Here is a 27,597-nt window from a genome sequence, read left to right as displayed (position 1 = left end):
ATTCCCACAGCGGGGACAGCATTTGTCGGAACCCAAATGTCGGTATGTGAGGTTCTGGCATGTCGCCACGCACCCAGATAAAGATTGCCACATAAAGTGTTTCATCTTCCCAGGTGAACGAACTCTCCAAACATGTCGTTGTAAGGCCGTGATGCTTGGTTCCCTAAACGCTCCAGCTTCTCGTTCAATCTTCGTTCTTCTAATTAGATCATATCCCGACTTGACTGAGTACAGTCTCGATTTGGAATGATTCCAGGCATATCCATCCAAGGTCCGGGTCTGGCTAGGTCTCACCCCGAGAATAAGGGGAATATCCTCAGGATGGAAAAAATATCTAAGCAAGGGAACATCCCACTGTTTGGTGTCTCGGCGGATGAAAGAGTATACCAGGATTCCCGGCTCTTGGAATCCGATATGCGGGGCTGGTCTAGGCGGTCAAGCTCTAAGGTCAGGAATCCACGGTTCGCTCCACACTCTCGTATTTAGGCCCGATCCAATTGTCTTCCTCAGTCCCATCCTCAAAAACGGTTTTGCGGCCATTATACTCCTCCACCCATAGGATGGTGAGTAAACGTTCCGGTCTTCCAGAGGGTCGGACCGGTTAAAATATCTGCCTCTTAAGACCCGAGCCAAGAGTGATGAGGGATATTGGATAAGACGCCATAGCTGTTTTGCTAGAAGGGCTAGGTTAAAGTCTTGTAAGTCTCGGAATCCGAGGCCTCCCATATCCTGAGGGACACAGATCTTATCCCAAGCAATCCAGTGTATTCCGCTACTATTCTGTTTTGAGCTCCACCAGAAATTGGCAATGGCACTCCGCAATTTATCCGTCACTCCTTGGAGCAATAAAAAACATGACATGACGTACGTAGGGACGGCTTGTGCAACGGATTTGATTTGAATTTCTTTTCCACCTTTGGAAAAAAGTCTTGCAGACCAATTATTGACCCGATTGCTCAGACGGTCATGAACATAGGAGAAGACTTTCTTCTTTGATCCACAGATCTGCTCTGGGAGGCCGAGGTACATCCCCATGCCGCCCTCTGATGATATCCCTATAGCATTCTTGATGCCTTGCTTTAAAAGCGGATCCACTCTATTCCCGAACATAATGGAGGATTTCCCCAAATTAAGTTGTTGTCTCGAGGCCCCTCCATATGTATCAATAATCCTGAAAATCTCGGCTCCATGCTGAATTTCCGCTCTACAGAAGAAGAGGCTATCATCAGCAAAGAGAATATGTGAAACCGGTGGACTTGCTTGGGCTACTTTCAGCCCACAAATGCGATTTTCCTCCTCTGCTCCTTTTAGTAACGAGATGAGAGCCTCAGTACAAAGGATAAAGAGGAAAGGGGATAGGGGATCTCCTTGCCGTAATCCTCTGGATGGGATGATCTTTCCTTTCGGTTCTCCATTTATAAGGATTTGATATGAGACCGAGGAGATACAGAACATTAGGATTCTGACCCATCTCTCTGAAAATCCTAGCTTGATCATAAGGGCTTCAAGGAAACTCCATTCTACCCGGTCATAAGCGTTGTGATGCGAGTTGTAAATGGGGTTGGTTGTTTTCGTTTTACTAAGCTTCAGGTTTTAAATTTATAATCCCTAAATGTCTGCAAGTGCACAGATGTGCGCTGTAGTACTTAGGGTATCGATCCACAGAGACTTAGTTGTTTCAGTACGAATTCACTGCAACGCTTAAATCAGATTAGAACTAAACAGGTTTTGGTTTTGGGTTTTTGGTTGTCACTAAATCTAAACTAGAAAGCAAATAAAAAGCAATTGAAAGAAAACTAAAGCAGGCAAAGCAAGTAAAAAGCGATTAAACAAAGCGAATAGAAGGCAAGTAAATAGCGATTGAAAGTATAATGGAAACAAGCAAATGAAAAGCAAACTAAATTGAAGGTAAAAATCGATTGAAACTAGAAGGCTGTAAACAATTAAAGACAAACGATGGGGCTCAAGGGGTTTCGCAGGGGTTCATGGTCTAGGCTATATCGATTTCAAGCATATGATAAAGGTAATCAACTACGTATGTTCTAGAACTCGAGGTACGGAAGTATGAATAGCCTACTTTCGCAGCACTAAACAACTATCTCTCGCAACCCTAATCAGTAGGTTTCCACTCTGATTCTGGAAGGGAGAAGATGCAATAGCAGAACAAGACTCATCAATATTCACAACTCAACTACAGGTAGGTTTCCACTCCTATAGAAGAATTGCTCGTTTCACCCTAGTTCAGACAATCAATGAAAGCTTTCGCAACATATCATATCAGATCGGCTTCTAAGTGGCCAGCAAAGAATCACGCAGTAAGATTAAAGGCAAACGAAGAACATCTAGAAGATTATAAATCCTAAATCTATCGATTCATAAGCAAAGACACATGAAATTCCCTTTGAAAAATCCCTTTAAACCCAACTGGGTAACTACTCAAACATATTGTAAACAATCATCACAGAGTATTGAAAGTGCAGAAAATTAAAGAAAACGGGGAAGAAGAACGAAGAACGGAATCACAGATGGAGGCGCGATGATGCTCTCCTTGACGGCTCCTCCTTCAAAGGCGGCGGCCACCTAGGGTTTGTGAAGCACTCACACAAAATCTCTCTCTCTATTTCTATCTTATGTCGTCTCCACACCTTTAGGAATGACCTAAAGGGGGTATTTATAGCTTCTGGGGTGGTTCTGGACACTTAGGGCTTCAAAAATAACGAAAGGAATTGATCTGGGCTTTAATTAAGTCGTCGGGAAAGTGAACGACCAAAGTCCGCGGTCGCGGTGGCTCTACCCGCGGGAAAATGGGTGTTGGCCGCGGTCTCGGCACATGCTCTCTTCCGGAACTGCATTTTCTGTCATTCTTGCATCGGGAGTATCTGAAGATCTAAACGTTGGATTGTCTCCAAACCAAGTGCATTAGAAAGCTGGTTGGATCCTCTATGTTGTTTCAAAATTTGGGGGTGATCAGACGGTGAGAAGGTCTTCATCGCTTGTCATACTTCTGACGGTCTGCATTTATCCAAAATTGCTCATTTGTTCCAAATTGCATATCTTTTGCCCAAGTTTCCTGTAAAGTCTTTTGAAACTCTAAAACATTGAAAACACTTTAAAAACCTTTGAAAACAGAGTTAAAACACCTGCATAAGATACAATAATGATCCATAAAAGTGGTCAAAATACAATGTTATCACGTTGCTCATGTCTGTCTTGATGGCCATGAAGTTTTCTCTACAAACGGAGTTGGTACGGAGAGCGTGAAAGTTTTCTTGTGCCAGCAGAATGTTGTCTGTAATAAGACGTCTAGCCATGAAGGCCGATTGAGTCTCTGAAATTAAATTCGGCAAAGTCTTCTTTAGTCTCTTATATAAAAGCTTAGATATAATTTTATAGCTTACGTTGCACAGGCTAATCGGACGAAATTCCGTCATCGCTCTGGGCTTTTCTTTTTTAGGGATAAGACATATGTTAGTTTGATTAAGTCTAGGATCGAAGGATCCCGAAGCGAAGAAATCTTTGACCAGTTTAACTATATCATGGCGAAAGTCAAGCCAGAATTTTTGGTAAAATTTGCTCGTCATTCCATCGGGTCCGAGAGCTTTGTCTGGGTTGATATCGAATAGGGCTTCCTTAATCTCTGATTCTGAAGGATCCATAAGCAGGAGCTGATTAGAGGTATTTGTGACTTTCTCGGTAATATACTGGAGTGCATTTTCTGGATCTGTAGGCTGTGACGAAGTGAAAAGGTCTTGGAAGTATTTGGACGCCACCCATTCAATACCTTTCGCATTCTCTACCAAATTTCCATCATTATCTTTTAAGGAGATAATGCGGTTCCGACTTCTCCTTTGTTTGGTTAGAGCATGGAAAAATTTGGTATTCTTATCCCCCTCCTTGTGCCACCGCTCCCGACTCTTTTGTTGCCAATAGATTTCTCGAAGCGTTGTGCAGAGTTTTCTCCTGATCTCTTCTATTTCTTCTGTCGTGGTGTTCTCATCGTCTTGCGCTACATCTAGTTGATTCTTTAATTCCTCAATCATCTTCTCCGAATTAGTTGGAAGAGATTTCTTCCAAATGGAGATGCTTTTACGACAGTTTGCTACTTTTTGGTGGAAATCTCGACGTGAGATTCCATCAAAAGGGCCCCATCCAGAAATGACTGCATCTTTGAAGCCTGGCTTTCCAACCCATCTTTTATCAAACCTAAACGAGTTTTTCCTTCGTTGGTTATCCACTCGTATCATAGCTAGAACCGGGCGGTGGTCTGAACCCCATAATTTCAGATACTCCACAGAGGTGTGGGGAAATCTTGATTGACATTCTTCATTACCCAGAGCTCTATCAAACCAACACTTAACTTTACAGAAACGCCTTTTTCCAACCCATGAGAATGAGTTTCCTTTATACGGAAACTCTAGCATGCCACAGTTGTCCAACATGGTTTGAAATGGGATAAAAGAATACACAGATCTTCTTTGCCCTCCCCGTTTTTCGTGGACCCATAATGTCATTAAAATCTCCTATCATAAACCATGCATCTTTTCTAGTAAGGCTCATCCGGGTGAGACGTTCCCATACAATCTCTCGGTTTTTTACAACCGGATCCCCATAGATGAACGTCATAAAGATTTTGTGTCCGTCTAGAGTTGTTTTTACATCTATCAAATGCTTATCCGAATATAGAATAGAAACCGAAGGCTCATCCATATAAAAAAGTGCTAATCCTCCACCTTGGCCTCTTGGCTCAACCGTAAAAACATGGTCATATCCAAAGTAAACTTGCATGTTTTGCAGAAAGTAACGATTATTTTTTATCTCCGACAAAAATAGAAACTTCGGTTGGAAACATTTGTGAAGTTCTTCTAAATGATCTTTTGTCAGATCAGAACCGGCTCCCTGACAATTCCATCCAATCACATTCATATTTCAAATTTTGTTATTTCCTGAGTGATAGATCTTTGAACCTCTAAATCGGCAATAAATTTAGCACTAGGCTAGAAATCTTCTGAAAAAACTTATGTTATATGAAGATGTCTTAGCACAAAGCTAGATACAGAAAAACTCGCTTTAAGCGGAAGGAGGTTCAGTTCTTCAAAGTTCACGGCTTGCTCCTGAGATGAGCACATAGTGAGAAGCATGAGAGGGAGGCCAGATCTGAGAGGAGAAGCGAAGATACTCGATAACCGGCCAGCTTCCGTAAGACGATGGGATCTGACTGGAGAAGTAGTTCCCGCCGAGGTGGAGATGACGGAGCTGAGTCAGATTTGTGACGGAAAGCGGCAAATCTCCGGTCAAATTGTTGTTGTAGACATCAAGAACGCGGAGATTCACTAGTCCAGATGAAATCTCATCGGGGAACGAACCGTTGAAGACATTATTTGAGAGATTCAAGTGACGAAGCCCGAAGAGCTTCGAGATCTCCGGCGGGATTGGACCGGAGATCTGATTTATCAGCTACCGACAGATTCTGGAGCAGAGGTAAATGAGATACGTCTGGAGAGAGAACGCCGGAAAGGATGAGGCCGGAGAGGTCAAGAGAGGTCACATGCCGGCGAGAGATGTCGCACGTGACACCAGTCCATGTACAGAAGCTCGTTTTTGTCATCCATGAGAGCTCTTCTCCATTCCAAAGGGAAGAGGTCTTCAAGCTTGGGCGGAGAGGTTTTGGATCTGGATCTGAGAATACTGTCCGGAATTGGTGATGATTTTGTATAACATCTCCATGGAGAGAAACCCAGTAAGGTCTTACTTCCCATGAAGGAGAAGTCTTCATTCTTGGTCGATGTTCTTCAGATCCGACATATGTGGAGACAGAATTAATGCAGGATGAAACCAGCTTTGAAGACTTTAAGAAGCTTTTGTCTTGAGAAAAAAAAGCATAGCACATAGCTGGAATGTGGACGATGGAAGGTATGGGATATTATTGACCGGCGCAAAGAAGAAAAGCAAGATCCTCCGATGAGAAGCAGGTGTAGAACCATGGTGGTTTCCGGCCAGAATTGGAGGATGGAGAAGAAAATTAGCTATTTCAGGTAAAAGAAATTGAAAGAGCTTTGCAAAAAGTAGATCTGAGACATTTTGGGTAAGCTTCGATTATCGTGTCTGTGAGAGAAAAAGATATCTTCCTTCTTCTTAGCTTGTGGATAATAGTAGAATATATATTCTAGATTTGGTAGATTATAGAACAAATAGTAATCTACCAAAATTATAGAATTAGAATACAAATTCTGGATTTTGTAGAACAATTAAAAAATATTTTTTAATCTTTTTCTATAAACGTTCAATAGATATGTTTTTCATTTTTTATATTTTTCGAAATTTTTTAAAATTCTCAAAAGAATTATTTTAAATTTTTTATGTTTAATTAAGGGTAATTTAGTAAAAAATGATAAAAGTCAAGAAAGTATTATTGAGACAATATGTAAGTTTTTTTTGTTCTATATTTCCCACTTTTAACATAAAAATATTAATTTTTCTTCACATTAATTTTTTTTTAATCATGAATAGAATTGAGTTAATTTACACTATCCTTGACTAATCATCCCTTTTGCAACCAACAAATAAAAATCACACCCACGCGTATTTCTTTTTCAATAGTCCCATCGGCTCAAGCAGTCATCTTCAGCTCCGAAGCCATCTCTAAAGTAATTTTCTCGAGATTACAATCGTTTTGTTTTCGTTTCGATCTCTGCTTCTTTGCTTCCATGTATCGGATGCTAGATTCTTATGCTTTATGTTCTGATTCCATCAGATCTGGTTGAAATTGTTAAACCGTTAATAGTTTCTGCGATCAGATTTTGTTGGCTTTGAATCAGTAAGATATATTGAGCATTGTTGGTCAATGATATATGGGATTTGGTTTCCGTAGATTCTATGTTTTGAGTATATTCTGGTTTTTGCGATTTATGATCTATCATTTTCTTTGTAGATCTTGGTGTTTAAGTATGACATTCATTTTCCGAGGTTTTGTGCATTCTCTCAAAGTAGGTCGTCGTAAGAGGAATTAATTAAAGAAATTGTTAAACTTATTGGTCCCCATTCATTGGAAAGCGCGGCTTAGCAGAGATCTGATGGCAAAGTTTTTGGATTAGAAAATCAAAATATACATAGAGACTAGTGTTAATGAAATGTAATCCAGTTTTGGAGTCGTTTTGGTCGTGGCGGGGTTGAAACCATACTCTTCTTTTAGGTCTTGGTGTATTCAGCGGTGATCTTGTTTCTGTGACCAAAGTGATTAGTTATTTTGTTTCCAGTCTATAGGATTTTTAGTTTTGGTTTTTTTAGGGGTTATAACACATAAATTATCGCTATTTTCAGGTATATCTTGGTTCAACAACAATGTCAGGGGCTAATGTAAGTACATCTCTTTACTCATTCTGTTATATGTAAGAGTAATTTTTTTTGTCTGTATGTGTTTGCTTTGGTAGTTGCTGCTGTGATCATATTCGCCAGTTTTCATAATGCAGCAAATTGTCGTGTGATATTTTATGGTTTGGTACACTTATTGTGATCTAATGAAACTTTTAATAAGTCCCTTGAGTTAAGAGAAGCCATGATAAAGTCCTTTATTTGTCTATGAATCACTATGTCAAGATTGTTCTTTCCTTTTCTCTTTTGTTGAGTGGCTAAGAAATATTTTGAAAAGTGCTAAAAATCAGATATTCATGCACCAATCATGGAAGCATGATTAAGCTTTATTACAGTCTTAGAAACATAATTTTTGGTAGAATTCTGTACACCTCCTCTTGCTGCTGAAAGCGTCCGAATTGCTTATGCACAATTGGTCTCCCCGTAATTTGTTTTGTTGATACAAAATAATTTGGATTATGTCTGGTGGAGCTGCCATTCGTCATGTGTATCATTTTTTTTTTGCGTTCTTCTGGTGGTCAGGTTGAATTGAATCATTTTTTTTTCCTAAGTGTTCTTAGCAAATTTATTATTTAGATTACAGATTTGAATGTCCCATTTGGTCAAGCCATAGATTCTGATTGGCCACTTCAAAACTCAAGGGACTTAGGCTTTGAACCATGTAATTCTCCGACAGATTGGTGGTCGTTGGACTGGAATGATATCTTTAAAGTATTCCCTCTTCTGCTTCTCTCTTAATACTTACATGCTGATTGTCCAATTTACAATGAACAGGATTCTTGTCCTTTGGTAAAGAACATTCTTCTTCTAGACTCTGAAGGAAAGCGTGTGGCTGTTAAGTATTACTCAGACGATTGGACAACTAATGCTGCCAAGTTAGCGTTTGAAAAATATGTCTTCTCGAAGACCTCTAAGACCAATGCTCGCACAGAAGGTAAGTCCAAATTAAAACTCACATTAGAAATCATTCATATATGAGTGTGAGAGCTTGAGCTTTTTTAATCTTCTTTTTTTTTCGCTTTATTTGATTTCCTGACTGCATATGTTTATATTCTCTGTTTCAAATCACTAGTAGGTGCGTATAACTTTTTTGGTTAATGTTACTTTTTGCAGCGGAGATAACGTTGTTGGAGAATAATATTGTTGTCTATAAGTTTGCCCAGGACCTTCACTTCTTTGTTACGGGTGGTGAAAATGAAAACGAGCTCATCTTATCATCTGTTCTTCAAGGCTTTTTTGATGCTGTCGCGTTACTTCTGAGGTTATTTAGCTCGCCTTAAAAAATGACTATGTGCCTTTTCTTAGTCAGCGATATACGCCATTAACGTTTAGCATCCTTTCTTCCTTACAGGAACAATGTTGAAAAAATGGAAGCACTTGAAAATTTGGATCTCATCTTTTTGTGCCTTGATGAGATGGTTGATCAGGGGTATGCTACGATTCTGTTCTACATTATTTATTACCATGATAATGCAAGTCTTAAACAAGGGTGGGTACAGATAAAGAGTTAGTAGGACCATGAGAATTTATTGTTCGATCATGTCTGAACAACTTCTGGCCGTGTGATAAGGCGCTCTTGTTAAGTCTAGTTTAGGATTATCCTATCTAAGCCTTGAACCAGGTGCAAGGAATAATTAGCTTTGCAAACTCAGCAACAGAGCTTAAGTCAATTAGTCGAGACTCGAAAGAATTCGTTGGGTGCATTGTGGATTTGCTGGGGGGTTTTGGTTTGGGCATGGCTCGGGGATTTAGAGACTTCTTTCGCCAATGGGCCTTTTCTATGGTGTAATTTCTTTGGTGAATTGAATATAGAAGGATTTTACTGGTTTGAATCCTACCACCGTCATACTCATGTTTGCGTTTTTTTGTAAAATATGTTCAGGATGGTATTGGAAACAGATGCCAATGTTATTGCGGGGAAAGTAGCAATGCAGAGCGCAGAAGCAAGTGGTTCACTATCTGAACAGGTGAGATGCAATATGACTACATTTGAGGAAAGCGATAGTCATCATAACGCGACTATGCATTTAACATTTTTTGTGCCTTTTGAATTGTAGACATTAACTCAAGCATTGGCAACGGCCCGAGAGCACCTGGCGAGAAGTCTTCTAACATGATTTTCATCGTGGAAGCAAAATGGTATGTTTTTAATCATGAGCCCTTAGTAACCATATCTGAAATGGTTGCTGTTCATTAGAAATCAATCCCTATTTACTCAAGTATCTTATAACTATGATTTTTTTTTTTTCACAATTCGTCAACTTTTTCTTCTTCTGGAATTTAGATCTATTATTCTCCTTGTTGACTATCAATACCTCCATATGACATTGTTGTTATGATTTTTTTTAAGTTGAGGATGAACATATATGCACTAGTGATTGCTAAGTTTATGTTTTCGTCAAGTGAATACATGAAAACTAACTCAAAGTCGAGGAGATGAGTATTCAAATCGTCCAAATCAAATAGTGCCGATCGTTACGCCGGTCAATCACATGATCACGAAGTCATACGCACTAATACTGTAGAATCTTCTAGATGAAGCACAAAATTACTTCGGCGGCTTTATCTTTTTTAAACTTCCAAAGATATTTTACCATTCTGCAACTAGAGGATCCATCTCACTTTGAAATGAATGGGCGGGTGGTAGCCATTTAGACCCGCCCTGTTTAAATATCAAACCCGTTAAAACTTGTTTAGTATCTGGAGTCTATTAGGGTGTCTATTTAAATCCGATTTAATTACACCAGCTCATTTAGATCCGTTTAGGCTTATTTAAACTATTTATAGAATTTTTGTTTTGTTAATATATTCTTGATTATTTTGAATAATGATGTATCCACATGAATTATTCAAAAGACCAAGGATTCAAGCAAAATCAACAACTACGTCACCAACTTTTGTTTTATATAGAATATATAGCATTGCAAAATGAAGATTTACGTCAACATTATAAATGTTTTGACAAAAATTAAAATTCTAATTTTTGGGTAAGCGAAGCACTGAAAATATAATTAATCACAATTCACAACACTCTATAAAAGAATAATCTTTAAGACCGAACCAAAAAGAATTTCTAGTTTCGGTCTAAAGAGCTGCTTATATTTGTCTTCCAGGACGAATCTGATAACGAGTTTGAGAAAGTCGGAGAGAGGATACTTAAGGTGTTTATTGGTTCACCTGCTATCACCCGTAAACGTAGCATTTGCGGTTAGTGGTGTTTTATTACAAATATAGAAATTGCTGTAAACCGTTCCGTATCGTTTTATATCGTTGAATCCCAAAGCTGTTTCCCACCAGCTTTTGCGGTTGCGGATGGTAGCGGTTGGGTAAAAAAATAAAAATAAATAAAATCACGCTAGAAAATTAAAAAAAAATAAAAGATCACTTTAAAAATAATTATAAAACCCTAACCCTACTAATCTTCTCCTATATATAAATCGTAACCTCTCACTTTTTCTATCAAGTTCTAGTCTCTAATCATGGTTTTCCTATCAGTTGAAGAAAATTAAGATACAAACATAAGCATAATTGCCATAATATAGTGATTTTGATATTAATCATAATAACATAGTTTTTCTGTTTTTTATAATTATATATGATATTTATTTTGGTAATTTTATGTTTAACCGCTAAAACAACTGCTGGTTTGCCAGTCAAAAATGTCCTACAAACAGATTCACTTTAAAAATTTTAACCAGTCGTGCAAACCGTTGAATAACGCTCAAAACCGCAATCGTCCGCTTTCGCAAACTCTCACACTCGCAACCGTAACTACTGCGTTCAAAACCAGTCAAACCCAATAAGGATGAACCCTCGTATTTCGGAGAGTCAGAGAATATAGATAGGTTTAGTTTGTAGAGGACACTGCAATGGTATTAGAGAAAAACAAAATTTAGATAGGCAAGGAAATAAGAAATATAACAACGAAAATTTATTTCTGTGTTAACAGTTTTTTCCAATTGTATTTGTTTAGAAATCATGTATTTATTTTGTATTTATGTATTTGATAAAGCGAATTGAACAAAATTTATATGGTTATATATATATATATATATACAATATATCTTACAATTTGAAACATTACAATTAAGTATCAGTCTTATGATTGACAAACTCAAAAAAAAAAATAGTGAAAATATATAAAAATGAATGATTAGCATATTTGGAGGTAAGTGGGGATATTGGGTTGTGGACTAATTTCTTTGTATGATGACGAAAAGGAAGAAAAATATTAGTCACCAATCCAATCTCACCACGTACCTCCAAATATGATAATAGTTAACATTTATTCTTTCACAGTTTGACAATCGTAAGATGATATCTTATTTTTTTAATAAATAAAAAAAGATGATACCCTAATTACAATTTTTAGTTTATCATATATCATATATATTAGTCAACTTAGACTAAGAAAATAAAAAACAAAAAAAAAACATCACAATTAGTAGTTTAATACCATAGTAAGTTAAACAAAGCATTTCTTCAAAATAATATTGGTAAATATATACATTATTACAGGACTGCTGTTAATCGGATAATACATTCTCAAGGGTTGTGGATAAAGGATCTATTGATGTGAAAATATCAATATCAATATATAATAATTTTGATAGGAGCTAGATTATCTTGGTTTAGGATATTGATATTGTTATCTCAATCAGAATTTTTGTGAGATTATTATTTGAGTGTGTTACCATTAGGTGTATTTTTAAGTTATTTAATGTCCAAAAAAAAGACTTTTGTGTTTTAATTACCAAAATACACACTTTTCTTCTGTTTGGAGAAGACAAATGACTGTTTTAACCCTTTTGCCTACTTATCTATATTATTTATTTATTTAATATTATATTAATATCACACACCCTCCATAATTGTTTGTTGTTACTTATCTATTATTTAAAAAATAAACGAACAATTATTTTGACACTATAAATTATATAATTTTTTTCTTAATATTTTGATACTCATTAATATTTTTTAACTTAATTTTTTTGGTCGTTTAGTGATAAACACATAGGTATCCATATAGTAGTGTCTACGTGGACACAAATATATGGATATCTATGCAATTATATAGATATATATACACATATGTATCCATATAGTAGCGTACACATGAACACAAATATATATTGTATATGCATATCCACATACATAGAGTATAAATAGATGTAACTATATATACACATATATATTTACATGCATATCTACATGCATATATTATAGATAGATGTAACTATATAAATATATGTGCATATTTACATGAGCATCCATATAGTTGCATACATATGGGTGGGTTCCGTGCGGTTTAGTGTATGGAAATTGATGAATTAAGGTGGGTTCCATACAATTTAGTGTGTGAAAGCTGATGAGTGAATTTAAGTGGGTTCCATATGTTTTAATATTTTTGAGTAAGTAAATATAAGGTAAAAAAAAGAAAGACAAAAAGATCCAAAAAATGGGAGCAAAGTAAGATAAGTACACCATCTCCAGAAATTGTTTTTTTGGCAATTACACTTTTCAAAAGTACACCTAATGGTAATATTCTCTTATTATTTACTAATAACATATCAATCCTAATCTGAAATAAATTAGTTTTTAATGTGGTTGTATAAATAAAAAAAGTCTTATATTAGAAAATGGGAAATTGTTGAAAAAATAACTAAAAAAACATGTTCAAGCCACTAAAAAGAGCCAACAAGAAAGAATATGATGGGAGACTAAGATATAATAGGCAACCCTTAAACTTTTGAAAATCAATTATCAACAACAATTAAGAAGGTTTGATTCGATTAAATGTAATTCGAAGTGATTATGTTTGAAGATTATTCATTAATAAAAAATTATCTTATGTCAATCAATTTTTTTTTATTTGAACTGTTTCAACTAGTCATAATTTTTATTTTGATTAGCCAAATATTGTTTCATTCTTCAACAATGTCTCACACATGCACAATTACAACTGCCAAAACATTATTAAAATAATAAATAATTAAATATTGAAACTCTAGAAGTTTTACAAAATTTGAAATATCATAAAATCTTCAAGTATAAAAATAAATCTAAAGGTAAATAGTTGAAAGGAAAAACTACCAAGTCTCACTGATACTATAGAAACAAAGGACTTCAAACTTCACCCACATTTTGCTCCTTCGGAATTCTCACCTTCAAAGAAATCAGAACTTACGTGAATGGAAAATTGCTCAATAAGACTTCAAATCTGACAAGTATGTACAATAAAACCTCTATAAATTAATAATGTCGGGACCATAATATTTTATTAATTTATCGTAATACTAATTTATTTATAAATTAATAATTATTAATTTATAGAGAAAATTTGCTTTTCGCCTATAATTTTTTAAAAATTTCTTTGGAATAATGTTATATTTTAAAATTTTAACAAATTTTGTAATGTAAATTATGATTAACAATCATAATTATCACAAATGAAATAAATTTTAATACCATATTAGATTGTCCATGTAAAAATATACATGTTTATAAGTTTAAAATTTATAAGAAGACCATGGCTACTATCCGTATTATTGATGATAAAATTGAAAATAACATTATAATACATTTAAAAATATTTACAGATAAGAAAATCAATTGTCACATCAAAAAGTGATCATAAATTCTAAATGTATATTGTAAAACACCAAGAAAAGCTACTGATATAATAATTAGAGAGATAAGATCCTATGAAATTTTAACCTTAAGTAAAAGCAAACACATTAATCATATTTTAGAATATTATATCTACATATATTTGCAAAAAGATATATAATTATTAATTTATGTTTTTGTTAGGACCATATATTTACATAGAAGTTTCAAAAAAAATATTATCTTATTATCTTATCGAATTTGATAGATTTTTACATTGGCCCGACTTGGGACCAGTAAAATTTATTAATTTATAGTGATTATTAATTTATCGAGTATTAATTTATAGATGTTCTACTTTACTAACAATCCCCCCCAATTAATGTTCAAGTGTTGGTGAACAAAAAAATGTTTAGCTTCAGAGAAAACATGACTCAGAATAACATAATTATTTCAACTGGCCATAAGTAAATCAGCATAACATAACTTTTCACTGTGAATTAGTTCATATTTTGTAGTAACTAACACATGTCATGATCATATTGTAATTACTAAAGTTGAGATATCAAGCTTAATATAAGGGGTTAATGCAAAAAAACCCAGCACTTCTATTTTTTTGCAAGAAAACCCATTAGCTTGCAAAAATGCAAGTCAATCTCCTCACCTTTAAAGTTACCCGCTAAACAACCCCTCCGTGATATGGTCGTTGTTGATATAACGGAATTCAAAACGCACAGTTTTATCTTTACAAATTCCATACTGTTTTAAATATTTTAATTTTTAATTATTTTTTAAAACTAATAAAATAATAAATAAATAAAAAAACAAAAACAAAAAAGGCTGTGCCTCTTCCTCCTCCTCTCGTCTAAATTGCTCATCAAATCAATTGCTCTTAATTTGAATCATTTGTATTGTTCTTAACAAAAACCCAAATATTCCAATTTCATCAATTTCATTGAGATATTAATGGAAGATGAGATTGGGCGAGAGAGCTGGTTATTGTGCAAATCAAATGCATTGAGGTAAGCGCATAGAGAGAGCTTCGGAGGGATTTCGCCAAAGAGATGATTGGATGAGAGATTAAACACGGCATGGTTAATGAGCAACTGAATCTCCGGCGGGATTTCGTCGGATATCGATGATAGATCTAGGGATTGGAGGTTGGTACAATTGGAAAGAAATGGAGAGATTGAGCCACAGAAGGAGAAATTAGTGAGAGAGACAATTTATCCATTATATTTTCCGAGGAAGAAAACAAATTTACTACTCATTCACAAAGAATATTGCAGAGCCTGATTTTACACACAAAAAAAAAAAAATTGCAGAGCCTGAGTGAGGCAAAAAAAAACAAAACATCATGTCGTTTTGTAAGTTAAAAAACAACACCACAACTCGAAACATCATGTCGTTTAGCATGACTTAAACTCTGCGTTTTAACTTCTGTTTGTTTTTAGACAGAGTCTCGCAATGCCACGTCATCGATATGGGCTTGGACTGTTTAGCGGGTGACTTTACAGATGGAATGATTGACTTACATTTTTACAAGCTCATGGGTTTTCTTGCAAAAAAAATAAAGGTGCTGAGTTTTTTTGCATTAAACCCTTAATATAATTAGATCAAACAATTTATTGTTACTTTTAGTTAGTATAAATCTAAAGAAATAAAATAAATAATAATATAATTTAATGTAAGAAAAAGTAATTAGGAAAATTTAATCGTCACTTCTAATTGATATACGTAAGTACAATTCCTTTTTTTATAAAGTACAAATGGATTTTTCATTAAAGTTTAAGGTATGTAATTTACTATGGAAAATATATTTTCATGAAAGAATGCAAGACAAAGACACAAAGAAATGGTTAAAAGTATAGTTAATCCTTTTGGTACTGTCAAATGATTAGGCTCAAGCGGAGCACTCACGGGGATCGAGGGACATGTTTGCTCCTCAGTGGAAGACTCTCACCAGAAGATGTAAATATATAACTCGAACAATATGTATATAAATAACACATAAAATTCGCAAAAAACCAGAAAAGAAACAAAAATATCACGTTGAACAATGGAAATAAAAATTTATTTAGAAATTGGATGTCCACATAAAAAATAACATGTTTATGAAAAATATAATGTTTACTGTGAATAAAGAGAAAGAAAAAAAGAGAAGCAACGGTGAAGTTTTGAATAATGAAGAGTATATATAAGTTTACAAATATTTTTGAATAAAAAAATAAAAAAACCGAGAATATTCTAAACTTCTTTATGATATGGGCCTTATAATGGATATATATATATATATTTTATTCAATAATCTTTTTGAATGTCCATTATAATGGAATAGCAATAAAGCGCGTAAGATATTGTCTCATGAAAAACTATATTAGGAAAATTCAGTAGTAAAAACCATAGTTAATAGAAAAAGAGTGTAACACGCTATTATTCGCCTTCATGAGTACATCACTTCAACTATTTTGAGAAGACCTAATTTACTATGATAAACTAACTTCTTGAAAATAGTAGTTGGAGATGTCTTGGTAAATAAGTCTGCCAAAACTTTACTTGAACAAATTTGTAGTAGACGTACCTAGTCATTCTTCTAAAATCGATGGTTGTTGCAGATGATCCATCTTGATCATTCTCTTTTCTTCTTATCATCTCAACAATCTTGGCAATTGTGATAGACTTTCATATTTACGTTCTCTTTAGGTGTATATCATTTACTGTTCTCAGCTGGCTCGCTCAAACCTTGTCATGCAAAAACCTAGTGGGATAAAAAAAAACACTGAAAAGGAAAAAGAGTACAGCCGCATATACCCTCATAATTCTCCCCTTAGAAACATCTTTTTCAAGAGATGTATTTCAATCATATATCATTTTACGGGAATTGATATAAGCATAAAATCTCAAGTTATCAGACTTTTGGTCCATAACATCTTTTTCACATAGAAGATCATTCTTTTATCTATTTGGACTTCATGCCCATTTTTTTACATATAGATTTCCAAACTTATGTATTATACATATAAGTTATTAGCTCTTCTTTACTGCTTTGTTTATTTCTTCTTATATTAAAACACATATTTCAAACATGAAAGATATCAGTTAAATACTAAAATAGTATATATTTAAGTATGATACTTCAAGACCAACTATATATGAGCATTTTCTATGTAAGATCTTGTAAGTATCTTTGAGATAACATCTCCTTTCTTAGATTTATATTCAGAAAACCTGACGACAATGTTGTCTTTCCAAAGTTGTTTCTTTAAACTCAAAATTATCTGTTGGTATAATATGAATCAATATGGTTTCACTATTTTATCAATTAACCATATACTTTTACAAAGATACATAGTGGATGATCAGTACAAATTATCTATTTGTATATGTTCCATAAAACTAATATATTCTAAATTTATTGGATAGTGAAAGCCATATTATCAACTTCCTTTATGGACAACACATAAGAATCTTCTTGTTCTTTTTTGCATTACTATTGAACCGGAATGGCCTAACCGAATCATGCCAAATAATGAGATTTTCAGTAAACTTCTGATTACTAGACTCATTTATATCTTATATACAAGTGTAGTACAATCCAATAGAAAATGCATGTAACTTCTATAAGATAGTTTTACTGCTTTGGATAATACTCATGATATGAAGATATTCAACATTTCCTTCACTCATAACTTTTTTCTTTTAGAAATGATTTATTGAACGTGAATGTGAATATAATCTTCTGGATGTTTCACTTATTGTGGAATTTTCAGTTCTCTTCATAGAGATGATGACACTTCAAGTTCATCTATTTCAATGATTTCCACTATAGATTACAACATACCAATATGGTATTGCGTTTTAAGGTAATTCTTTAACTTTGGACCTATGGAAGTATAACTGTAACATCCCGAACTTCGGGTTCCCAAATGTCCGTTTGTTTCTGATTCTTAATTCTGATTAACTTGATTAAGCAACCATTCCTTTTCTTTTAAATTAAATTACCTTAAAGAATTTCTCTTGTTTATTTTTCTAAAGCACATCAGTCCAAACCTAAATAGAGAAACTCTCTCTCCCTCTTTCTCCCTCTCTCCCTCTCCTTCTCTCTTTCTCTCTCCCCCTCTCTCTCTCCCTCTCTCTCTCCCTCTCTCTCTCCCTCTCTCTCTCCCTCTCTCTCTCTCTCTCTCTCTCTCTCTCTCTCTCTCTCTCTCTTTCTCTCTCTCTCTCTCTCTCTCTCTCTCTCTCTCTCTCCTCTATCTCTCTCCTCTCCTCTGTCGTGACCAACCTTTTCTTTCTCTTTTTCCTTCTTCTCTGCGAGCCTCCCCTCTCTCTCTCTCTCTCTCTCTCTTCCCTTGCCGCAATCACCTCTTCTCCTCCTTCGTCTCTGTCGCCTCCTCCCTTCAAGTTTGGATCTGATGAGGATGAATCTCTTCTTTCTCCTCCTTCTCCGATGTCTTCTCCTCCTCATGCGCTGCTGCATCCTTTGGTACCAAGGTGAGGACTTGTTTCCCTCACCCTCTTTCTCAAGATGTGTTTTAATGCAGTTAATATCTTCTTAAACTTAAGCTTAGATCTGTTGCTAGGATGTGGTAGATGAATCTTTAGGTTTATAGATCTGTTGTTAGGGTTTGATTGTGATTCCTTGATGATTGATGGTTGCTTGTGAGACAAGTAATAAATATGGACCTAAGGTTAAATGAACCCTAAAATATGGAAGTTTGTTTGATAACCTGTTTTAATATTCTTTTGTTACAACTTGGTGTTGAATGTGCATTTTAGATTGAAGCAAGTGATTTATAGTTAAACTAGTATTGATTGTTGATTGTTAAGAATGCTTGATATATTAAAATTGTTAGGTACCCGCACAAGAGATTCCTGTGGGTCAGGCTTGTTTGTTGGGGCTGAGTGATGCCTATAAAGGTCCCAACACCGGGCGGTTTATGGAAAACCCTCAAAAAAGTCTGTGTGACCTAGTTTGAGAATGGAAAGGCATGCTGATCCGTCATGTCCTGTATTGGAGGCGGGGTCGGGTGTCGGGCAAGTGGCCGCCTCTTTTGAGGCAGTGGCCTATTAAGGGGTGGAGCGAAGCCCTGTGTTGGTGCACTGAGGGGTACCATGTGTGGTTAAGTCAAGTATTATTTAGTGGAAATGTGGCACTAAATGGAATGTGGAAATGGTTATGAGATGAGGAATGTTATTGTTAAGTAGTGAACTGTGGGCCGCCTAAGGCTCATCCTCACTTAGTAATCCCCGTTACTTACCCATATTCTTCCCTTTATTTCTCCAGGTTAGATCGATCAACATTATTTCTTTGTTGGTGTTGTTACCTAGACGTTTTTGTGGCGATCATGCGTTGCTCACCAAGGGACCAAACCAGGTGGTTAACCGAATGGGGTTAGACCACCAATCTAACATGCCTGATTTCCTGATTTTGTAGGAAGTCTGGGATAGAGATGTTACAATAATACATCAATGATTTTGAATTGCGTTTCCATACGCAAATAGATTTACTCTTCTAGAGCCATTAATATTCTTTGTACTCCATTATATTGTATACACACTAGTTTATCTCATCGTCACATGAGAAAAATATTTCTTGTATGTTACCATCTTTATTTTCTCACTTTTGGTGAGAATCTGAGTTTTTTAAGACAAACTCTTTGGCCTCGAGCTTAATCTTGATCATATCCATATTTATATCCACCTTCACATCTATAGCCACTCTCTTGGCAAGAGTTATTAGAATGGACCAATGTTCATTGGGCGTGATTCATAAATTTTTCATCTATAACTCATTGTTTAGTCTTACAGACTCCAAGTCATATAATTTTATTATAACCAATCACAACAAGTTTTAAGCAATATCATATTCTAGTAATCATATTTTTTCTTTTAGATTGCTCTAAAGAATATATGGATCAAGTATTCGATCTTAAGATCATCAAAGAGGCAATTGCACATAAATATATTAATGAAATCAAACATCTTGTTATATAAAAGAGAATCCCTCAATGTAAGCATGACATGTAAGATAATTATAACTCGATCGCGACATTTATTATCATTAATTTAGATTGTGACATGTGTCAATACAATAATATAAAATTCATAATTTTTAGTCATTTGTTTCAAAAAAAACCGAGAGAAAAAAATCTATTTTTATATAAAAACTACTCCGTAAAATAGAAAAATATAAAATGAGAGAAAAAATAGAACCTGCAAAATTAGAAAATATCAACTATAAAATCTATAATTTATAAATTAAAAAAATAATTTCAAAAGATTGTTTATCAGGTTTATAAAAAAATAGATTGATTTTGAATAATGACAAATTAAAATATAGTTTGCGGATAAGTTAATGAGATCCTAATTTAGAATTTAACTATACATATCATAACGGGTTATCAATTTTAAAATCTAAATATTTTAACAATTTTTTTGCGTATCACGCGAGACCTAATCTAGTATACTATAAACAAAGATAAGAATCACATATAATATCTCAATAAATCATCATCATTCACTGATTCATTGCTATCATGCCAATAAACTATCAAACACTAGTATTAATCGCAATCAACGAAGGTGTCAAACATGTTCTAACTGTAATCAGGTTAATTTTGAATTAAGCAAATGAAACAAGTGTTTTTTTTTTAATTGAATGTAAAATTGTATTCAAACAAAAAAAATCGTTTTGACAATGAATGCAACTTTGATCTAAGTAAATAGTCAAAAAATTGAAACTAAGCTATTTCGAAACCATGCCATTTGAGAGCTAAGGTGGTCTTGTAGAGAACCATATCTCGAGAGCCTGGTCATATGTGTGATCCTCTGTTTTCCGAATTGCTGAGATCTGGTTTCAAACAATTTTATCTATGAGCTTTGCGAGTCGAGTAGGAGCAAGGGGAATTTCTCCATGTCGCCGGCCATTACGTTCCCTCTATATATGATACATTGTGGTCTAGAAGCAATATATGAATAGGAATTGATTTATCCGATCTAATATGGATTCGTGCAGCAGAGCAACAAGATCATTCCAAACCACCGTATAGTCCTGCCCAAAGAGTCCAGAAGTGAGATGCTTCCATACCTCTGATGAGTAGCTACATGAGAAGAAAAGATGTCGCACCGATTCCTCAACACCATTTTTGACAACATACACAGTTGGGGCTTTGTCCTCCGTTCCATTGCAACATCCTGTCTCCCGTTGTGAGCCGATTAAGAATAGCAATCCAAGTTAAAAACAAGTATTTAGGAGTTGAGTGTTTGAACCAGACTCCCTTATACCAGTTATTAGTAGGATTTCGATGTCTAATGAGGTTCCATGTGTTTTTTGATAGAAATTTCTTCTTGAATTTATCATCAGCACACTTCCATAAATGGATATCAGATCCTTCTTGTATTCCCTTATGTCTTAACGTAGCTATCTCTTTTTCAATATCATTGAGTATTGGAACTCGGTGATTTCTTCGCCTATGTGAGCTGAGAACATCCGCAAGTGTAGTGTGAGTGCCTATTCCCAAATCAATCACTCCTCTCGCGCCTGTATAGTCATAAATTCGACCCAATGCAAACCAGTGTTCATACCAAAAAAGACGTCTGAGAACCATCTCGTATCTCCACCTTATGAAACTGTTTCGCCTCCTTTCTCACCTTAAGGAGCTTCTTCCACATCCAAGAACCCAGGCTTGATGTATCCTTTATTGACCAGAAAGATCCCCTACGAATGATAGTGCTATAGATCCACTTCATCCAGAGAGAATCCCGAGCTGAAAGAATTCGCCAGATTAGTTTCATACATGCGACCTTATTCACCTCACGAAGCAGTTTTAAGCCTAGCCCTCCATTAAATCTCACTCTACAAACAATTTCCCAAGCCACCTTCGCCCTTCGCGGATTGAGACTCGGACCAGACCATTAAAAAGCTGAGCGAGCATATCCTGTCGATGTCTTTAATACATGCACTCGGAAGTCTATCCTGTCGAAATTGGTTATACTAGCAGTGACTGAGCTGATCAACTGTAATCTTCCTGTGAAAGATAATAATTGAAATACCACGAACTGATCCTGGATTTAATCCGCTCCAGCAATGGCATATAGTCGGAGACCGTCATGCCTTTAGTGAGGAGTGGTAGCCCTAGGTACCGCACTGGCAAATGACCTGTTGCAAAAGGAAATTGTGCCATAATGTCCTCTCTGGTACTTTCTGGGATGCCTGCCAAGTAAAGGGTGTATTTTTCCACACTGATTCTCAATCCTGAAAACACAGCAAACTCATCAAATATCTTCATTATTCCCTCAATAGAATTCTCAGTCCTGAAAACACAGCGAACTCATCAAATATCTTCATTATTCTCTCAATAGAATTCTTCGTCCCCTCTACAAACACCATAAGATCATCTGCGAAACAGAGGTGAGTGAGCTGCACATTCTTAGATCTCGGATGATAGCTAATCCTTCTTTCAACCGCAGCTGCATCGATTAGCCGAGATAGAACATTCATAAAAATGACGAACAGGTATGGAGATAATGAACACCCCTGTTGAATTCCTCTCTCACTTCTGAAAAACCCAGCCAATTCCCCATTAACTTGAACTGAGAAAGAAGTAATGGACACACATAGTCTTATCCAGTGAATAAATCTCTCTGGGAAATTCAGCGCCTCAAGTGTGTTTAGCAGAAAAGACTATTGAACAGAGTCAAAAGCCTTAGATATATCAATCTTCATGGAGCATGGTGATACCGAGTCCTTATGATAATCCTTAACTACCTCAGTAGCTAATAGCAGATTTTCCATGAGAAGCCGCTCCTTTACAAATGCTGATTGGTTTTGGCTTATAAACTTTGGAAGCATCAACTTTAGCTAGTTTGCCACAATCTTTGATACTACCTTGTACAGAACATTGCAGCATGAGATTGGTCTGTAATCTTTCATCTCCTTGGAGTTTTCTTTCTTTGGAATAAGAGCCAGAATTGTAGAATTTAAACCCTCTGGAAGGCACCCCATGACGAAAAAGAATTCAATCGCCACCAAGAAATCATTCTCAAGTACCGGCCAAGCTGCTTTAAAAAACTCACTTGTGAAGCCATCAGGCCCCGGTGATTTGTCATTTGGCATCCCAAATAAAGGCTTATGAATCTCTTCATCGGTTACGTCTTTAATTAGCTGTTCTCTATCAGCATCTGAACATCGGAAATGCAATATATCCTTCAACTTTTCTACTGAAGCACCCTCGAACTCCAAAAGTTTGTGAGGCAAGAAATCTTTTAAAAAACGTTCTGCCTCCAGCTTTATATATTTCCCACTCTTTAGTACTTCACCATGTGGATTAATAATTTCCCAGATGGTATTCTTTATCTTTCTCGCTTGGACTGCATTGCGAAAAGTCTTATTGTTATGATCACCAGTGTTTAGCCAATGCAGTTTGGCTCTCTGCTTCAGATAACCTTCCTCAAACAGCGATAGATTTTGCCACTTCACGAAAGCAGCATTTTCCTCGATTATATTTTGCTGCAAAGGGTTTTGCAGCGTAGCTTCTTGCTTCTTACAGAGCTGATTGTGTGCTTCTTTTGCTCGCTTCGGTAGATCCCCAAACGCCTCTTTCCCTAGCTCCTTCACCAAAGGTTTTAATGCCTTTAGTTTTTTGGAGAATCGATACAGACTCGATGTAGACAGAAACAGAGGAGTTGTATTTTCCCAATAACTTGTCACAACTTCCATGAATCGAGGTAACTTGACTGAAATATTCAGAAATTTGAATGGTCTCCTGTGCCGTTCAGTATCACTCTCATACTCCAACCTTCCTCGTAGATAATCAGAACAGCCGCCAGAATCAAATACATAGTAAGAGTTTGGATATGTTACCAGCCGTGTATTGTTGACCAAAAACCGATCCAGTTTTTTGCACACCAATCCCTCGTCCCTCTTATTACACCAAGTGAAACATGGTCCCTGGTAACCCAAATCCATCACTGCACAATGTCTTACCATTTCTTGAAAGTCTCTCATTCCAGGCGGGAGACTCGGGGATACCATGAAATTTGAATCGTTCATCTCCCCTTAAAATCTCTTTGAGATCCCCTTGGATAAGCCAAGGCTTATTACGAAACATTGGAGTCATAATGAGCCTTAAGATCATCCCATAGCAGCTTCCTCTCTTCCACAAAGTTAGAGGCATACACAAAAGAACACAAGAACTTCTCATCGTGTCCTTCCAACAAAACAGAGCAGGTAATCACCTGACTACTTTTAAACACCGGTGTAAGTCGCACATTTGCATTCCATAAAACCCAGATTCAACCAAGTCGATTGAACTCATAGTTTGCAATTATAGACCACCCCTGAAAATCCAAATTTACAATCTGATCCATTCTTCCCTCCTTCACTCTTGTCTCCAACAAGCAACCAAGAGACATAGAGCTTTTATTTACCCAGCTCCTAACGATGGAATGTTTTGAAAGTTTGTTAAATCCGCGCACATTACATAGGAACCCAGCCATTTAAGTTTTTTTTTCGGGGAACCTTTTTACTCAGAGTTTTAATATGAGTAACAGTTTCCTGATTGACCTTATTTTTCTTCGATGTTCTCGGAAGAGAAACCCGCAGGGTACTCGTTTCCTCCAATCTCTCATCATGAGCCTCTTGATCCCTGCTTTGGATTTCCCCCTCTTCAAAATCCTTTTCCTCTAATGATTGTGCTTCTTCCTCTGCATCACCATCATTCTGAATTGCTAATATATGGTATCGAGAAGGTGACTCTGGTATCTCCATGCTCCCCTCGCCTTTATTTCTGTTTGAAGCTCGAACCATCTATGTTGGTGAGCACCAGGATTCTGCGTCTAGTAGCCTTATTTCTACTTCCTCCTCAAGTTTTCGATTCAGGTCATCATTTGCAGTTGTTTCCTTAGCATTGACTCTTCCTTCATCATTCTTTGCTTCATTGTTCGATCCATATACCTCAATTTCCATTCCAGTCTTCTGTATTTGGTCTTTCGTCCCAGTTTGCTCTTCCTTAGTTTCCACATTTTTCTCCGTCACGATGTATTTTACAACTGGCTTTGTAGCTTTCTTTTTCCCGATGAAACAGGATTCCTTGAGATGCGCCCATTTAGAGCAAGTATCACATTTTGGTGGAAGCCATGGATACCGAAACTCCACAACAGAGTCAACTCCTTTTTCCGATTTAAATCTATAAGATTTTGGTAGTTCCTTCGTTACTAGACATATCACTACATTTAAGATTGTAAGACAATAAGCATTCACGTATTATACATCATAATTCATACCAGCAATTTTCTAAACCAGCTAAACAAGATCTTTTAATTATCCAATCAACTTTTGTTCACAGAGTATTTAAAAAAAACATTTAGAAGATGCAAATGCTCTCTTAAATGCTCATTCCTCTATGTTCTTACATGGAGTTTTTCAAAAACTTTAGGTTTAAAAATATTTCAGTGATTCAAAATAATTTTTTAAAATATATTTTATTAATTTATTTTGTTAAATTAATATAAAAATTATGTTTATATTAAAGTGTAAACTATACGTTTTAAATACTGATATTTACTATTTTAAAAATACTATTATAATTAAGTGATATATAATAAATATGATGAAATATGAATTTTTTTTTAAAAAAATTATATTATAAATATAATATACTGTATGTTGGGGTTAGATTTTATCCTTCCTACGTGGACGAGCAGCGTGTTTGCACGTAGCGTCCATGTTTTTTTTGCAGGTACGGCCCCATGGGTCAAATTCGTATTGGACGTACGGTCTAATTAATACAATCTAAGCATATAGCACCGAGCCTTAGATCCTTCGAATTTGGGAGATTCGGCACAGAAGGCCACTTGTTCTCGGGTTCCTCGTATCTGACAGTGCAGGCCACGGTATCAGAGAAAAAGAGGTCAAGAATTGAATGGTCAGGAGGAGGAAATGTTACTCTTTCTATGTCCTAGACTTAAGCTCAGTGATCTGGAAGAGTCGGGATATAAGGAAATATAACCTTATCAAGGAATCCGGACCAGGTATGAATAATTCATAAAGCGGGAAATACTGTATAAACCTAAAGGTATTTAATGCACTATGCTTTAAGGTATTTAATGCGCTATGCTATCAAGGAATCCGGGCCATGTATGAATAATGCATGAAGCAGAAAAATATAACTGGACTGATTTGGTTGCTCATACCCTTTACAAACCTATGAGATTGGCATTTAATGCACAATGCTTACATGTGACAATGACCATTCGCAGAATGCAGAGGAAAAGCAGAGGTTCAGTGAAGACCATACCACGTCTGAACCGCTGTACCTAACTCGTACGCTGAAGATGAGAAGGACGCGCCAAGGAACGGTCTCGCAGCAGGAAACACGCCAAGGAAAGTTGGTGAGTCCGTCAGAAACATTATGCAAATATAAGATTCGGACCTAAGCAAGTCTGATTCCGAACTGACCCGCAAAGCCCATGACCCATGGACCGACCCAATATACTAATCTGAGTCAGATAAAATCTTATAAATACTTAACCCTTTCTAACAAGAAAAGAGATTCAATTCTTTCGCAATCTTAAGGCTCATGCTATCTTTCTAGATATTTGTGAACCTTAAGCTGTACCACTCTCTTTTCCAGTCATTATTCTGACCATCTCATCACTTCACTTCCACTCCATGGCAATTCCTAGACCGTGGAGCATTTCCACCGTTAAACTCTTACATTTCTTCTCTTTTATACCAAAAAAGCCCACTGAACTCAGGCCCAAGTAGATTTTATATTTCTCCAGAGCTCTCAGCCCGTTTTTTCTTCTCTTATTTTTCGACATCTTTTCTCTCTCCGATTTGCCACTTTGTGGTCTTTTCGTTACCGTTTACGGACTTGAACGGTTTAGAGCCATCGGAAAACACCATTCTATCGTGTTTTCTAGGCCTTCACGTGTTTGCTAGTTTTGCAGAAAACTTACCCACAAAGAGAACTAAAAATTTCCTAAACACTGCATATGAATAAATCTATAAAATATTTCTATAAAAAAAAATATATACATCTAATTATTCACCGTTCTGCCAATCAATTAAAATATATACATTAATAAAAGCAGGTTCAACATCACACTGTTTATATTGGATAAACATAATTCTTTTCTATCAGCTATACCAAACAATTAGACTAACATATAATATTTTATATTATTAATTGATAAAGAAACTTAAAAAAAAAACTTTTATCCTATGTATTATTTACATGAATGCCATGATAAGGTGTCAATCTCAGAAAACTTCTCAAAGATTTTTTTGAAAACAGGTTCAACTTACTAGATTAATTATAAATATGTCATTTACATACTCTTATCTTACTTGTATTAATTAATTTATATATTTAGAATAGACATGTGTCATGTTATACATTGACTTTTAAAAAATAAAAGCTCATAATATCACAGCTGTCAAATATTTACCAGAAATAATATAACCTAAATATGTTATATGATTCATGATTTTTTTTTTATAAATAATAATTCTGGTTTTAATATCAACCATGATTATATCACCAAAAACTATTATTACTATCTTTTTTGTTTAATTTTATTGTGGTATGTCTACTTTATCCCTAAAATAATGTAACG

General features: G+C 35.5%; 3 protein-coding genes across 4 annotated transcripts; 1 reads left to right on the top strand and 2 right to left on the bottom strand.

Annotated features, from left to right (window-relative positions):
• Positions 1–435: 435 nt before the first annotated feature.
• LOC112085439 lies at positions 436–4,439 on the bottom strand. The gene is made up of 2 exons (XM_024154653.1): positions 3,184–4,439; positions 436–1,204 (listed from the first exon to the last, which is right to left on the bottom strand). The coding sequence occupies exons 1-2, from the start codon at positions 4,437–4,439 to the stop codon at positions 436–438; spliced, it is 2,025 nt and encodes a 674-aa protein (XP_024010421.1).
• Positions 4,440–5,091: 652 nt separating this feature from the next.
• On the bottom strand, positions 5,092–5,773 carry LOC112085438 (leucine-rich repeat receptor-like serine/threonine-protein kinase BAM1). Its single transcript, XM_024154652.1, has 2 exons — positions 5,492–5,773; positions 5,092–5,442 (listed from the first exon to the last, which is right to left on the bottom strand). Exons 1-2 carry the CDS (start codon positions 5,771–5,773, stop codon positions 5,092–5,094), a joined length of 633 nt encoding a protein of 210 aa, XP_024010420.1.
• Positions 5,774–6,543: 770 nt separating this feature from the next.
• Positions 6,544–9,756, top strand: LOC18014694 (coatomer subunit zeta-3). 2 transcript variants are annotated; one of them, XM_006397227.2, is made up of 7 exons: positions 6,544–6,644; positions 7,318–7,353; positions 8,143–8,302; positions 8,482–8,629; positions 8,720–8,797; positions 9,251–9,335; positions 9,426–9,756. In XM_006397227.2, the coding sequence occupies exons 2-7, from the start codon at positions 7,339–7,341 to the stop codon at positions 9,483–9,485; spliced, it is 546 nt and encodes a 181-aa protein (XP_006397290.1). In that variant the 5' UTR covers positions 6,544–6,644; positions 7,318–7,338; the 3' UTR covers positions 9,486–9,756. The 2 variants fall into 2 exon arrangements, with proteins under 2 accessions (XP_006397290.1, XP_006397289.1); XM_006397226.2 differs by having other exon boundaries at positions 6,642–6,814.
• The last annotated feature ends 17,841 nt before the right edge of the window (positions 9,757–27,597 follow it).

This window comes from Eutrema salsugineum, unplaced genomic scaffold (genome assembly GCF_000478725.1).
Source record: "Eutrema salsugineum unplaced genomic scaffold, Eutsalg1_0 scaffold_3, whole genome shotgun sequence".
Taxonomy (NCBI): Eukaryota; Viridiplantae; Streptophyta; class Magnoliopsida; order Brassicales; family Brassicaceae; genus Eutrema; species Eutrema salsugineum.
This window is presented reverse-complemented; position numbering and strand designations above follow the sequence as displayed.

Bases quoted from the DNA above. Each gene is read 5' to 3' on its own strand.
- LOC112085438 (XM_024154652.1), bottom strand. From the start codon at position 5,773: ATGAAGACTTCTCCTTCATGGGAAGTAAGACCTTACTGGGTTTCTCTC. The intron at 5,443-5,491 runs GTATCTCATTTA...CTGATAAATCAG, and splicing joins CCGGCGTTCTCTCTCCAGAC to ATCTCCGGTCCAATCCCGCC.
- LOC18014694 (XM_006397227.2), top strand. The intron at 8,303-8,481 runs GTAAGTCCAAAT...TACTTTTTGCAG, and splicing joins GACCAATGCTCGCACAGAAG to CGGAGATAACGTTGTTGGAG. The intron at 8,630-8,719 runs GTTATTTAGCTC...TCTTCCTTACAG, and splicing joins GCTGTCGCGTTACTTCTGAG to GAACAATGTTGAAAAAATGG.
- LOC112085439 (XM_024154653.1), bottom strand. From the start codon at position 4,439: ATGTTGGACAACTGTGGCATGCTAGAGTTTCCGTATAAAGGAAACTCA. The intron at 1,205-3,183 runs GTATTTTGACCA...CTTCTTCTGTAG, and splicing joins ATGAGCAACGTGATAACATT to AGCGGAAATTCAGCATGGAG.